The sequence below is a fragment of the Netta rufina genome, assembly GCF_964035555.1.
Source record: "Netta rufina genome assembly, chromosome: 16".
NCBI classification, from domain to species: domain Eukaryota; kingdom Metazoa; phylum Chordata; class Aves; order Anseriformes; family Anatidae; genus Netta; species Netta rufina.
In genome coordinates, this window is record NC_140140.1 from 11,583,596 (window position 1) to 11,598,912 (window position 15,317).

At 37.6% G+C, this 15,317-nt stretch overlaps 1 protein-coding gene across 3 annotated transcripts; it reads left to right on the plus strand.

Annotated features, from left to right (window-relative positions):
- The first annotated feature begins 303 nt into the window (after positions 1–303).
- On the plus strand, positions 304–13,353 carry STX16 (syntaxin 16). Of its 3 annotated transcripts, none has more exons than XM_084296829.1 (8): positions 304–460; positions 4,212–4,319; positions 5,489–5,629; positions 6,160–6,322; positions 7,074–7,165; positions 8,324–8,467; positions 8,991–9,071; positions 11,359–13,353. In XM_084296829.1, exons 1-8 carry the CDS (start codon positions 326–328, stop codon positions 11,461–11,463), a joined length of 969 nt encoding a protein of 322 aa, XP_084152955.1. In that variant the 5' UTR covers positions 304–325; the 3' UTR covers positions 11,464–13,353. The 3 variants fall into 3 exon arrangements, with proteins under 3 accessions (XP_084152955.1, XP_084152956.1, XP_084152957.1); XM_084296830.1 differs by having other exon boundaries at positions 304–406; XM_084296831.1 differs by lacking the exon at positions 304–460 and adding an exon at positions 2,823–2,868.
- The last annotated feature ends 1,964 nt before the right edge of the window (positions 13,354–15,317 follow it).

Sequence of the window (15,317 nt, forward strand, 5' to 3'; positions counted from 1 at the left end):
CTTTCTGCTTTTTCTGCTCCTTTCCCCTGTGTGGGGAGCCGGCAGGGAGCCGGAACCTTGCTGCTGCGGCCTGCGGGCCCGGGCGGAGCGGGGCGGAGGGCGGCGGGCGCTGCACATCGCGGAAGCGGGCCGGGCTCCTGCCGGCGGATCCGGGGGCATGGCCGCGGCCAGCGGCCGGCGGCGCCCGGTGCCGGGGGCCTCTCCCCGGGCCCTCTGAGGGGCTGGGCCGGGGCCGAGGGCCCGGCGGTGAGGCGCCGAGCGGCCCCGGGGCTGGAGGGGAGGATAAGGGAGGGGTGGGGGGGGTGCGCCGGCTCGGGAGGCCACCATGGCCACCCGGCGCCTGACGGACGCGTTCTTGTTGTTGCGGAACAAGGCGGTGCAGAGCCGGCAGCTGCTGGCCGAGCAAGTGAGTAGTTACGGCTCCTCCAGCCCTCTGAGTTCACGTAGCATGGCTGCTGCGGTGAGTCTCCTCCCTTCATCCTACCGTTCCGTGCTGAGCCGAGCCGGGTCCCCGCTCCCCACACCCCCACCGAGCCCCCGGTGCTGCTCCCCTCCCCTCCCTTCCCCTCCCCTGCCCCAAAAGGCGAATAGAAGAGGCCTGGCTCTGGGCTTAATCCAAATACCTTCACGGCGGTGTTGCCATGAGGTTTTTGTCCATTGCTTATTTTTTTTTCCTGCTGTCTCCCCAGTGGGGAAAGAAAACTGACTTGTTTCACAGAGCAGAGCTCTTCTATCCGCTGCAGTGTGGGCACCGTCCAATGCAGTACTGTAGACTGTCCCTCTTGTTGCTTGACTTTTCCCATAGTTTGTTCCGATGTCTGTTGTTTCCCCAAATGCAAGTAATACCCAAAGTCATCTCCTCTGTGACAGGGGGGTGTCAGTAGGTTCTAGTGTGATCCCTCTGAACAGAAACCTCAGAAAGCTGTTTGTTCTGTGGCACTTCATGTGGCTTTGTCTAAGTTTTGAGCTGGTCACACTGGGATGGAAATCTTAAAAGTTAAAGGTTGCTTTGAAAGGTTCAGAATTATTGAAATAATTCTTTACAAAATAAGTACAAAAAGGTGTTTATAAACAAGCAGTTTCCTTAGAGCAATTTGAAGGGTATTTGAACACTGTTGATTGCAGTAATGAAACAGCCTGGCAGCTCAGCTTTACTGGCTTTTAAAGCTGGTTCCTCAAACTTACCATCTGTAATAGCCTCCAGTAAATATCTGTTGGCACTCCCATCTTCCCATTAAAGCATTTTTTTAGTAAAAGCAGTGCTTCATGCTGCAAAACTTATTTCAACTGATGAGTTGCCATTGAACATTTCGTTCATTTTAAATTGTATTACACCTGTTTCTATACAAGCTATACATTCAGTTGCATTTACAGACCAGGAAATATGAGTAGCGATATGTATTACGTGTGCTTCATTGGGCATTGCATTTGGTTCTCAGTAATTTTTCTTGCCAATATCATTTTTTTGATCCTCGAAATTTTTGATTCTACATGGAAAGAGATGCTTGAACTTGCCTACAGGCTGCTGAGCAGCGAAACTACTTTTACTCAACAGCGAGTGCAGGAACACTTAGCACTTGTGTAAGATGTTTATTTACAGTCTTTGTTGATACGAACTGAAGCATTTTCTAGGATGCTCATTCAAATATAACCAAAGTGAAGTGTTTGGAAATTGTTAGGGCCTTGTCAAGCAGATGAGTCAGTGGCTCAGCCATGTTCTGGTGGACAGAAGTTTGTAGCAGCTCCCTGCTACAAGCATGGCAAGAAGTGTAAAGGTGGTACTGTGAGCTCTTCACCTTTGTGTTTCCAAGGTGCTTATCACTGTTAGCTAGTTACTTTTTCTTTTGGGTGTTATTTCCAGAGCAGAGTCCCTGTGTACACGGCAATGTTGCTAATTCTGGCGCATAGTGCTTTGGCTTAGCTTCATTCATTCTCTAGGCTTCTCCTGAAAAGTCCTGTATTATGAGAGCTGTATGTCAGAAACTGCTGTCTGCCCTGGAAGATGCATTCTCATGCTGACAGTCAACAACTCCTTAAACTCAGATAATCAAAATAGCGTTCTTGACAATATGGTAATATTTCAAGATCTTGGTATAGGATAAAAGAGGCCATTGATTGAAGCCGGCTGCTTTATTAAACCTCAAGTACTTTGTCCTTGTTTTAGATCTCAGTGCTCACACACAGCCCCTGTGCTACAAGGACTGATGAGTTACAAAGGTGCAGATGCTAGTCTTTGGGGGTTTTGGGGATGCACATAAAACTAACGGTATCTGAAACTAGAGCATAACTGAAGTTCATACATGAATGAGCAGAAACTGTGTGTGCTTTCGCTTTTCGTCATTTGCTGTCTGTTTTAACCTGTGATAACTGGGATGCTTACCAATAAATGTCCTACTGAAGTCTGTATGTGGATCCTCCAATCAGAGTCAAACCTAAATCAGCAGTGGATGTTAAATACTACAGTCAATTACCCTTGCTGTCATGCTTCAGTATATTGCAGATTTTCAGTTTGAAATTTTAGTACGTAGATACTTCACTGTGCAGCTAGTGTGGAAATCAAGCGGGTTCTTAACCTGATCTCTTACGTTCTCTTTGTTAATCAAGCAGATGAAATACAAAAAGTTTGTACACCAAGCAAAATGCTTACTGAAATATATCATGATACTGAACTTCTATTGAATAGTGTTTTCAGTCAATTTGTTTTGTTCTTTGTAAACAATCATGTTTAATAAATAAAAAGCCTAGGATATCGTCAGTTGAGAAAATACTATATCTGTCCTATGTCTCTTTTTTTTTCTTTTATTTTTTTGCTGTCTCTAACTGGATGGGGCTGATGGGATCCACAAATTGCTTCAGGAGTTGGATGAGGTATTGTTTTTCACATTTTATTTTGTCATGGTGCATCAAGCATACATAACTGAGCTAACATGTCCCTTTCCTTATTCTGCAAGTTCATTAAATCTCTTGATACAGGATGGGGTGTCTTCATATATAGTAGAAGGATGAGGCTGCATAGAGAAGAGGAGCGTTTTGTGAAATAATGTTATAGTATTTATATGTATTATATATATGTATAAACTAGTCTGACTTATTGTATGCATATGGGACACAGTATAGTGAAACTATTGACAATATTTTATGCTATGCATAAATTATGTAAACTTTGGTCAGGAAACAATGCCAGGGATAAAAAAACCAACAGGCTTTCAAGAGAGCATTGTTAAGGAAGGAATAAATGTTGGTTTCTAAAAGGGGTGGGGGACTGCAGAGGTTTCAAGTCTGATACGGGAAAAGTAGAAATCTGAGAGAACTAGGAAGAGTTTTTGTGTGAAATCTTTCCCTGAGAACAAACAGTGAAGTAATTGGGTATGTCTTAAGAGGTGTCATTTATGTTGACACCTTTTTCTGTCTCCGATAAATGAAGACATCTAATCTCTGGAGTTACAAAGCTTGCTTCAACTGACAACATGAAAAAAAAAATCTATACTATCCATTTTCCTGCTTTCCCCTCAGAGGAGGAAGATGACTGAGCAGATATGGCCTCAGCACTAAATGTTGTGGCACCAGAGTTACTCTAAATTAAGACTACTATTAATTGCGATTTTAGGTTTCTTTTACTCTTTTTTTTTTTTTTCTTCACCTTTTCCCCATCCCCAACACTGCTATGAATCAATGGAAAGCGGTGTGAAAGCTGGCTGGCACCTTGTTTTATTTTACTCTCTGACAGTTGCTGGATCTTTCTGAGAATTATTCCACCCGTTTTCCTGCAAGTTTACTTCTTGGACATGTAAAACATCTTTATTTGGAGATTTTCCAAAATGAGATCGTCAGACTTGTCTGGCCCAATATGAACCATGCTAAACCATTGGTAGGGTTCTGTTGGCTGTGAATCACTTCCTAATATGAATGTACCAGTACAAGAATTACTCGAATTCTTACTGCAATAACATCTCTTCTCCTTGAAAATCTGTTAAGAATTTACCCTAACTTTCATATCCTGTAGGAAGTGGGAGAATATAGATCATTAGTATATGGGAGAGCTCATTAGAAAAATTGGAGCATGATTATACTTGCATCGTGTGCAAACATTTTTGAGGTTTTAATGGGAAGGGAAGGCAGACAAGTATTTATTTTTGTCAAGGATTTGCATCTAGTGTGAGTAAAGTTGATTTGCTGTTTCTTTTTAAGGATATTTCTTGTATCTTTTGTAGCTTGCTGATGATCGTATGGCACTGGTATCAGGAATAAGTCTAGATCCTGAGGCAGCAATTGGAGTAACGAAACGCTTACCTCCCAAATGGGTGGATGGAGCAGACGAAGTAAGTTGAATGGCGAATGCAGTCCTGACTTTTTCTCATGTAGGAGTTTGTGTTGTCTGCTGCGTTGCCAATGCTGTAACTTTTATGATAGAAGTGGTTTTAGAAGAAAGATTAAAGCAAGCACTTTTTCTAACTTCTGACACCCCTGTTTAGAGAAAATATCAGGTGAGCTGTGATTTATTGTTTTGAAAGATATATTGCAAGTGAAATAAAGGGAGATTGTCTAGGAGCAGAGATGGCAGAGGACTAGATTTGTATCATCAACAGGAGCCCAGTATTGGCACTGTGTATACCTGGGCCATTAGAGTAGTCGTGCTGTATCTGAGCACTTAGACTTGAGACTTTGGGGAAGTCCTTAAGCTCTCAGCAAAGCAAAGTTCTTCTCAGATACAAACACAGAAAGGAGGGTACAAAAATTTCAGCATATTCTTTAGTCGTTTTTTGAACCCACTGAGGAATCCAGTTACATAGATTTTCACTTTACTATTTGAAAACAAGAAGCGTTAGTATCTTAGCAGGAGAGGTTTTCCTGCGTGTGTAGCACAGGTGAACTGCAAGTTACAGAAATATTTGGACAAATATGAGGGAATGATCTGGAGGCATCCAATTAAGAGCCTTTTCCAGCATTTGGAGTGTGAAGTTCTTCTTGACTTTCAGAAAATCCTTTTAAAATCTCAAACAGGTCAGCTCATCAGTTTGCGTGTTCAGAAAGGTGATCAGTCTCCTTTTTTTTACTAGGACAGTAATCGTCCTTACAGATCTATTGTAGTGTCTAGTTTGAAAGCAAGTAATCTAAGTTAAGCTGTAAAGTTTAGTCTGTAGCATGTTTGACAGAGTTGAAGGTGTAACCTGAATTTTCATTTATGTTTTTGGAAGTTGGTTAAATCTTTCTTACTAAATTATATAATGATAAATATATTAACTCCGCTTTAATGGAGAATATCTGAAAACAGCCGTCTTCTCTTAGATTAACAAGAGGAGGTTTAAAAATAGCAAACTCATACTCTTGTGTTTTCAGTTACTAAGACAGCTTTTTGTGTCTTTTTAATGATCTTTGGTCTGCTTTTTGTTAAAGATTTGTTTCATTATTTTTGTGTAGCATTTGTCTGAACCCTTTCCCTGAAATATTAGTCACTTCCCTTTCCTTATTGTTGGGTTTGCTGTTTTAGATTCAGTATGATATTGCCAGGGTTAAACAGAAGATGAAAGAATTAGCCAGTCTTCATGATAAACATCTAAACAGACCAACACTGGATGACAGCAGTGAAGAAGAACGTGCAATAGAAATAACAACCCAAGAGATCACACAGGTACAGACCGCTTTTGTTTCTGAATCAACAATGACATATCTGTAATGCATATCACAATAAGGCAGCAGTTTCTTTGGGATAAAGCATTTCTTCTCTTGTCACTATTAGAGTGAGCCAGAAGTCCTGGGCTCTTATGCTAGGTACTGCACTTACCATCTCAGTGAACTTTTCAATGAGTCAATTGCTTGTTTGCTTTTCTATCTTGGAATGGGATTGGAAGACTTAATTAAATCATGTTTACAGTTACCTCACAGAAATCCACACATGTATTATATGACTTCCAGTCCAAACAGTTATGATGAAGAAAATGCCTTTGATCAGAAGTGCCTCTGTAACTCTATCCTGCTAGATTTAGGTTGTTAATCTATTTTCTGTATTTCCATGCCTTTTTAAACATTGCACTGGGCAATAAGAAATTCATTTTAAAATTCTAGAGGTCAAAAGTGTTAGTCTTTTGAACTTGGCAATGTGATATTTAAAGCACGTGTGTTGCTGTATCTTTTTTTATACTAATGGAATTGTTTTTTCAGTTATTTCACAGGTGTCAGAGAGCAGTCCAGGTCTTGCAGAGCAAGTCACGTAGTTGTACAGAACAAGAAGCACGTGTTCTCAGGAATGTAGTGTCTTCCCTAGCACAGTCCCTTCAGGACCTATCCACCAACTTCAGGCATGCACAGTCTGACTATCTCAAACGTAAGCATAAGAGATACAGTAATGCATGGGTACTTTCTGTGCAAAGCACTAATTAAGGTGTACTTACTTTCTTGTTGGGGAAGGTACAGAAAAGTTTGGTTAGTGATGGTTAACAGGACCACCAGGATTATATTAGATTGGGAGTTTATGATATATTAAACTTTACAAGATGGTCTGTGATAAATTAAAATTGTGCATCAGTAAACAGATTAAGAATGGAATATCCTATTTAAAGTCTAACATTGTGTTCAATTCTATTTTTGGCAAAGTAAAGTAAGCTGATTTATTAAAAAAAATAATAATAAAAATCTTCTTCAGATGTAATACTTCAATTCCTTCCTGCCCTGGAAGTGTAGGTGGAACTGAGGATCACAATTTAGAAGAGGGATGTTCCTGAGAGAATCTGTTAGAAAACAGCCCAGTGATCACACTTTAAGGCTCTTAGCTTACTCAAAATCTTTTTAACTTCATGGAATGAAACGACTTAAAACTACTGGCTTAATCAGTGTTTTGTAAGTGTGCTAGAATTTGTTATGCTTTGTTAAATAGTCAGCCTATGTGACAATTTGAATTTAGACGTTCCTTGTCATTTATCAGGTAGATTTTAGATAGATCCCATATTTATCATGTTTCCTCCAAAAGCAGTTGGAAAATACTCTCCTTCCTGCACACACTTTTCAAAAGTGCTAGGAAATCTGAATGACATCAGTGTGTGTAAACAATGTGCTGCAACACAGTTTGTCTTTCACAGGCATGAAGAATAGAGAGGAAAGATCCAAACACTTCTTTGACACCTCAGTTCCACTGATGGATGATGGAGAGGATGATACGCTTTATGACAGAGTAAGTTAAGATATTATCATACAAATTCAGTACAAAAAAACTTCTTAATTTACTTTTAGTATGAAAATGTCAAAATGGTACACTCTGAGTACCAAACTACATGGAAATTCTGTTTCTGCAGATTTGTGATGCATTTTCCTAATGAGTATTGCTCTTGATGTTAGACAAGTGTGCCATCAGCCTCAGTGTTGCAGTGTGAGGGAACTCAGTGCAGCTACTGAATGCTCCTTGTATGACTGACAGGGCCTAGAAGGTCTGTAAATACAGTGCAGTCCTTTGTCACCCTACCTTTTTGCCATACACGAGTAATTATTAGAGAATTGTGTCGGTGTGATGCTGAGTTTTGGTGGAAGGTGGCACTCTGTAAAGTGAATTTAAAGCTTAACTGAAGATTTTCAGTATTACAAATTGTTGCAAGTAACAGAGTAAGGATTTGTTTCTGTGCACTTATGTTGAACGGTAGTATCAGGCACCCTCAGTTTTATTTTGTTGTGGAGTTTGAGTATACTGCATTTCTAAGCAATGTTGGAATTTGTTCTGTCATGTCCCATCCAATAGTGCAGCAAAATACTCATATCTGTACTGCGTGCTTTTCAACTGAAAAATTATGGAGAAAGGCAACACTTATCTAGCTAATCTAGTGTATAAGAGGCTTTTCACATGGTCTCTAAATAAGAGTGATGAGGACACAGAAGAGGAGGATAGTGTGCAGTTGTAAATGGCCTTGGGAGACAAACAGCAATATCTTTTATAATGTAAAAGAAAAAAAAAATCAGAATTGCTGCATGTCTTTAAACGTGTTAATGGTCATTGACATTCTGGGACTTCATGTAATGCTGATCAATCAGTAGATGTGCCGTAACTACAGGACACCTACCTGTGTTTTGTAGATCAATAAAATACATTGTTTTAGGACAGATCTTATTTTAAAACAAGTTGTTTGTGTGATTAGGCAGGATGCAAGACTTAAATTTTCTATGCTAAGACTATTAGCAGACCTAAAACGGTTTATGAATACAGTAAGATTTTTCTTGAATAGTTGTCTATCACTGAAATACCAAAAGGAGCGTTGCGTTATTGAGTCATGTAATTGCTGTAATTTTTTCTAGAGTTTTCACTCTAGAACACCTAAAAACCACGAATCTTTTATTTCAACAGGGTTTTACAGATGACCAGCTAGCATTGGTGGAGCAGAACACATTACTGGTGGAAGAGCGGGAAAGAGAAATCCGTCAGATTGTACAGTCAATCTCCGATCTCAATGAAATATTTAGGGACCTGGGAGCAATGATAGTAGAACAGGTACCTCAACACCACAATGTTAGCAAGAGATGGGTGATTCCATGCAGCGTTAAGGTTTCTAGACTCTTCCTTTGTAATATCATGTTTTCATGTACTCCAAACACATTAATTCAGGCGAAGTTTCTTCTGCTTGAAATGTGTAAGAAGTTGAATTAATGAGGAAAAAGTAATAACTCATCTGTTCATTCTACATGTGTTCTATTAGTTACAGAGTTCTGTTAGTTATTTCTTCCAGAAATTCTGCTTAGGTTAAATATGTCACTCAAAAGTACCTGAGCGAGGATTATGGCAAAATGTGATGTGAGATTGTGACAGAGCGGTTCAGTTAGGCATTAAGCAAGGAGGTCCTCTAGAGAAGTCCCAACTAGGTCTTCTAATGAACTATGTAAACTATGAATGTTTCAGGCTGCTTGCTGTGAGCATTATTACCCTGCCGCTCACAATGAGCTCACAATTTTTTTTTTTTCCATGAAGTTTGTTTAGGTTTAACTTGGTGCTCATTCTCTCCCTCCATTTCATTTAGGGAACAGTTCTAGATAGAATTGACTACAACGTTGAACAGTCATGTATCAAAACTGAAGAGGGTTTAAAACAGCTACATAAGGTAAGCTGACAGAATATTTAAGCTGTTTTGCATATCTAATTATCTTTCATTAAATAGCCATTATGTTATTCAGTCACTTTTCATTTATACGTAATCCCTGACAGAGGTGATTGCTGTACAGTACGGTATGCCCTACTGTACTGTAGTAGGAACTTTCCATGTAACTTCTGTTAACATCATGCTTATTAATGTCAAATAGTTTTCTGGGCATCCAGGCAGTGTGCTTTAGTCTTTATGTTGCTGACCTGGTGGAATGTATCTACAACTTCTTCTCACTGCACTGTTCTGAGAGCTTAGCACTTCTGAAAGGGGACTAGATATTGGGTACCTTGCTATTAGGTTTCAGTCACTCAGTTAATGTACTAAAGTTTGAAAATGTTATCTCAATAGCATGAGCAGCAAGAAGAAAAACTGTTTTCTTTTACCATGTGACATTTGTTAGAAGTTAAGTGCAGCCTTTTGCTTTTAAATGTTTACTATGAACATCTGAAAAGTTTCAGTTGGCAGAAGAACACAGATTTCTGTGGTTGTTTTCCTGGCTTTTTTGTTTTGTTCTGATTTTAAGCTAAGTTCTGACTTGTCAGCTCAGTCCAGTCATCCCATTACTGGAAAAATTAGAATGGGAGATTTATGTAAAAACTTCTAAGTAGAACAGTTTGTGTTGGAAATGCGGACATCTTACTGCTACACATTCAACTTTATATTGTGGCAGACTTGTAAAATATACACAGGAAAAACTGTCACTTGAGGAAAAGCAAAATAAATTAGTTCTACGTTTATTCTTTTTATATGTAAAAAGTAAAATGGGGGTTGCTAAAGTAAGGCATTGACGATTGGCAAACAAGGCTTAAAGTAATTGCAAGCAATTTGCACAAACTGAACTGGAAGTAAATGAATCAGGTGAAATCAATGCTATTTCTTATCTGGTGGTAGTTAATGAATTGTCAGCAAACCCGTGCTTGGAATGCTGATGAGACAATGGATTTCTGATGCAATATATATACTGGAGATCAGGTGTTTTCAGTACAGCATAAAAATTCTTTCACCTATCAAGGAAAACATACATGTCTGAATAGTAATATAAAATACAGATACCTTGCTGTTTTTAGTACTGTTGTTAACCCTATTCCGATTTAATAAATGTCAGTTTTCTGTTTTAATTGGCATAATTACTGTAAACTACCTAGATAGCACTTTCATAGAAAAGTGCTTTTCTATTTTTATATTTATATATTTATATTTTCTAGTGCTGAATTAATGAATTAATTTCATTAATTCATTCCAGAAGTCTGGTGTTATGAATCACTAATTACTAATTTCTGCTTCAACTGGAAAACGGGGATCAGTAGTGATACTTTGTCAGGCTTTGTGACACTTAAAGCCCGATTAAGTAAAATAACTGCAGTGATTGTGTATTATATAGTTTCAAGTCAAAAATTCCACCTTATAAGATCTGATGAAAATATTTTTTTTACAAGGGCTATAAAGGAAAAGAATTAATATCTTTTCCCTTTAAAATTATAAAGGTTTATTAATTAAAAAGGAATTAAATGCAAGTTTTGTTTTGTTTAGTTTCTATTAGGAGACTTTCATTTGACTTTTGGAGAGTTTTCTCCACGTTTTAATTCCTCTGGGAAAAAGAGGAAAGGGATGAGAAAAGGTGGTTAGAAGAAAGAAGGAATGAAGCAGAAAACTGAGAACCAAAACAAAATGAAAGCTTTCAGTTCTAATTGAAATTAAATGAAAATGCACAGCTGAATCAGGTACAACCAAAATGCCTATTAAAATGAAGTATTGTGAATTTTAATGTCCTCCAGCTATAATATAGAAATGCTCTGTTGGCAAAATGACTTAAAACATCTTGCCAATTTTTACTGTTCAGACTTTTGCATACCTTGTTGCTTGATTTTTGTTTCCACAGTCCTCATAGCTAAGAGTTCTTGCAAATTATATCATTCTTCTGTATAGCTCACATGTCCTGTGGAGGCATAGGACCTTCTCGAGGACTGCTGAGAAGAATTCACAGTAAGGTTGCATAACCAACATGAGGATGCGTTCTTTATAGTCTCTTATTTAATATGGATAAATGTGACTTCAGTGTATGTTTGTTTTCACTCAAGTCTTTGGACTAGAGTTATTTTGTGGGAGTTGCTTGCAATATACTGTATATGAAAAGTCAAATTACCAAAGAAAATGAGGTACACGTACTTAATTATATTAAACAAGAGTCCATACTTAGAGCTTTGCAGAAATCTAAGTATTAACTCTTTCTTTTCTGTTTCTATAGGCAGAGCAATATCAAAAGAAGAATCGGAAGATGCTTGTTATTTTAATTTTGTTTGTTATAGTAATTGTCCTTATTGTTGTTCTTATTGGTGTAAAGTCACACTAGGTTTCACTTAATTTTCTTATTTTTGGAGTTTATGTGAACTTTTTTCCCCAATGTGAATGGATGGATCTGCACTCCAGAAAGCTGCCTTTGAATGTATAAGCCCTTGTGGTACAAAGTCTGTGCAATGTTTCTGTAGAATTCTTCAGAGTACAAGTTTGGCAACTGGTGAAGTGTTTGTTTAAAAAAAAAAAAAAAAAGTCCGGAAATTTGATGGTTCCAAATGGATAATTTGGTTCTTTGTCCAGGGGTATTTGGAAACACGTTACTTAAATACTTACAAAATTGAAGTTTACCAGTGAGTACAGTAATTCCTTTGTTACTGTGAACAATAATGCATTGTCTTCTGTATTATGTTGCAATTGTTATAGGCTTCAAATTTAAACCGTGTTACCGAGTCATGGGACTAGATAACAGAAATTGATCTAGATGTAAAATATGTTGAGGCACAAAAATGTTTGACTTAATTTCTTTTCTTCCAGACTCAGACTCCAAGGAATTAGGTGAAAAAGAAAGCGTTTAACAACCAGAACCTAATCCAATCCCTCTGATCTTAATTTAGATATTGCATCATCACTAAGAATCAGAAAGCTATATAATCTTGTAAATAATATGATTTAATCACTGGCATAATTTAACACAATTACTTTTTTTTTTTCTGAGCTTGAGTAATCATGGGAATGTTTTCCCTCACTATAGAATGATCATTGTATATACATGTACATTTTTTTTTTAAAGTACAACCATTACACTAAAGATGTGATGAAGTTAAAACTAAAAAGTAGAGATTCTCCATTTGGCTTTCTACACAATCTGGCCTGCTATAGTGGTCTTGGATGTTTCATACTTTAGTTGTTGTGTAAGATGTTTATTTTACAGTGCATCTGTCCAAATGTTAGTTTTTTATATAAAAGTGATTTCACTACAGTATACATTACATCCATTTTCCCCTGACAGAAGATTATTTTTTTCAAATGCCTGCCTAGAAAAGGACGTGTTTATGGTCTTTTATTGACCATGATAGATGTCATACAAGTGACATGTACTAGGCCTTCAGTAGAGAATTTTCCTTTTTTCCACTATTTTTTTTTTTGCAGTGGAAAACTTTTGCTGTAGGCCATAAAAGCAAAATTAGAGAAACATCTAAGTAATAGAGTATTCATGTTTTAATTCAGGCCTGAAGTGGTGTGCAATTGTAAAGGCCTTGCCTTAATATTTTTAATATGGCTTTTCTGTATGTACTTTTCCCCAAAGAGACTGTAACTTATATTTCCTTCATTTCTGACTGATGCCGTGCTCCCCGTAAAGCTGCATAGATGTTCTGCTCAAATCCCCTGAAGTGCAGTTTAATAATATTACGATTTTAATGTTGCACATGTGAGACAGGATTCCTCTACCTGCACTGAACTTGTCTCTGCCATGTACTAAGGAGGACCTAAGATGTGGGTTTACACTGACTCGGTGCAGGAATGAGCCTGAAAGAAAAGACTAGAAAGAAATGAAAGCTGTGGCTTTTGGGCTTATTGTGAAAAGCTTTGTACCACTCCTGTTACCTCTAGACAAAGGGGATGTTGAACTTCCAAAACCGCCAGTTCAAGCCCTTGGTTAAATTCATAAAATAAATCCGTAAAAGAAAGAACGATGCTTTTAGGTGGGCGTGCAGTTCCCCTGTTCTGGTAATAGATCTTTTCAATGATCGTGAGTAAAACTACTGTCTCCCTAGTGTGCTGTCTACATCAGTTGGTGTGAAGCAGCATATTGCTATAATTTAATATACTGTATTTGCAACTTTCTAACATGAGATCGTGTTATTTATTTCTGTCTTGACTGGTGCTTTTGACATTTTATCATGGCTAATGAATTCAGAGAAGTAATAAAACACTTCCAACCTTATTGGTCAATTACTCTTTTTTTTTTAAATAGCATAAACTGAAGCAAATATTTGTGATGTTAATGTCTCATAAATTTTTTTGAAATTAAATAAAAGCAGCAGTGACAAGAAATACCTGTTTTTTTTAAACTTTATGTAGCACTATGTAATTTATATTGTCAAAACAGTGATTTTTTTTTCTCCTGTAGTTGCCATTAAAATGCCAGTGATATTTTAACTCCACTAAGGTAAATGGCTATGTATTTCCTATACAAATTCTGTGAAAGGAAACACACTTTCTTAATATGCACTGCACAAGAGGTTGAACTCTGATGCGAATTGTCCTGTGTAACTTGAGCTAGAATTTGAGGCTGAATATTAAAAAAAAAAAAAAAAAAAAAAAAAAAAAAAAAAAAGGCAAAACAAGCTTCTAGACTTCTGAATCACTTTGGATGTCTAATTTATTACAATTCAGTCTAAACTATTGATTAACTAAACCATAAACCCTTATGCAACGCTTTGGAAGAGTATCTTTCTATGGAGTGTTACAGAAGGGGTAGCCTCAGTGCCCAAAAAAGTCGCTGCACATGAGGAGAATCGTGGCTTCAATAGTGGCTGCTACCTACTCAGGTGTTACAAGAGCAAAAGCTGCCTGAACCAAGTGACTGCTTCTGTCCAGCCCTGTAATCACCTCTGCGTGCATCACAGGGTTCTGCGGACTGTGGCCTCTTCATGGTTGCTGGATTCTTCTCAGCTTGTACTGAGCCTCTGCCTGACTGCTTACCGAACGCCACGGGGAACTGCACGATGTTGCTAGAGCATCTCCCAAGAATCTGTGGTTCCCCACTTGGTCTGAATGACTTATAAAGCTGTTTGCTTGTACAGACTTTCTCCATTAAAATGTATGCAAGCATACAACAAGAAGCTGCTATTCCTTATTAGTAGAAGTTAATTCTAGTGATATCTGAAAACGACAGTATTACAAGCACTGCAACAGTAAATTAATATCTATTGCGAGTGTTCTACAGAAACTCTGAAAAGTAAAATGGAAGAATTTTTCTTTTAAGAAGCATTACATATAAGCTTAATTAAAACAAGGAATCTATTATGCTTTTGCATATTAATTATGGTGGAATATGTAATATTGAGTGGCTGAATTCCATTAATACTTGCAACTTCTAGAGGATTAACAATTGAAGTGGCCATAGAAGATTGGGCCATGCTGCAACTTCCATTGAGGCTCACATGAGTAGAAATGTTTGCAACTACTATTAGTGGAAAATAAGTACAGTTTCTGTATCATAGAACTGACTTTTCCAGTCATTCTGTTGCTTTGATTAGGACACCCCTCTGCTGTTCCTAACTTAATGATGGAAGGTTCTAGATTTAGATGAGCGTTTCCTACTGCTTTGTTTCCTTTGGAAAATACAGATTGGGACAGTACGGTATTATGAATCTTGCAGTAGTAGGAATGGCAGAAGCTGTACTAAATGGTAGAGAGTTTACCTGGTGGAATTTTCTGAATGTCTTGATCAAGAAATAATAATTCTATTATTCTCTTTCATATTTTGCTCACTGTCCGTATGTAATGGAATAATAGTGAATCCCTACACAGCTTATGTTCTTTGGCTCAGTAAAGAGACTCATAAAAGTTGGCTTTCATATCTCTACATGAAGTGTTATCAAGTGTTGGAGTTTGAACTTGTTTATTGGGTTATCCTGTCCAGTCTGTGATGACACGTGATTGACCTCTGCAATAGATTTTGTTAGATCTTTTATTTAAGCTAATTTTAAATGTATTGGGCAATAAAGTTTCCATAATGTCCCTTCTGGGACCAAGTAAGACTTACTCTAAGAAAGCTTTTTTTTTTTTTTTTTTTTTTTTTTTCCTGGAATTCAGCCTAATATGTATTTTCTTCTTAGATGTACTTCCATTATTTGCATCTGCATTTTCTTTTCCACTATAAATGGAAGTGCACTCCCTTTT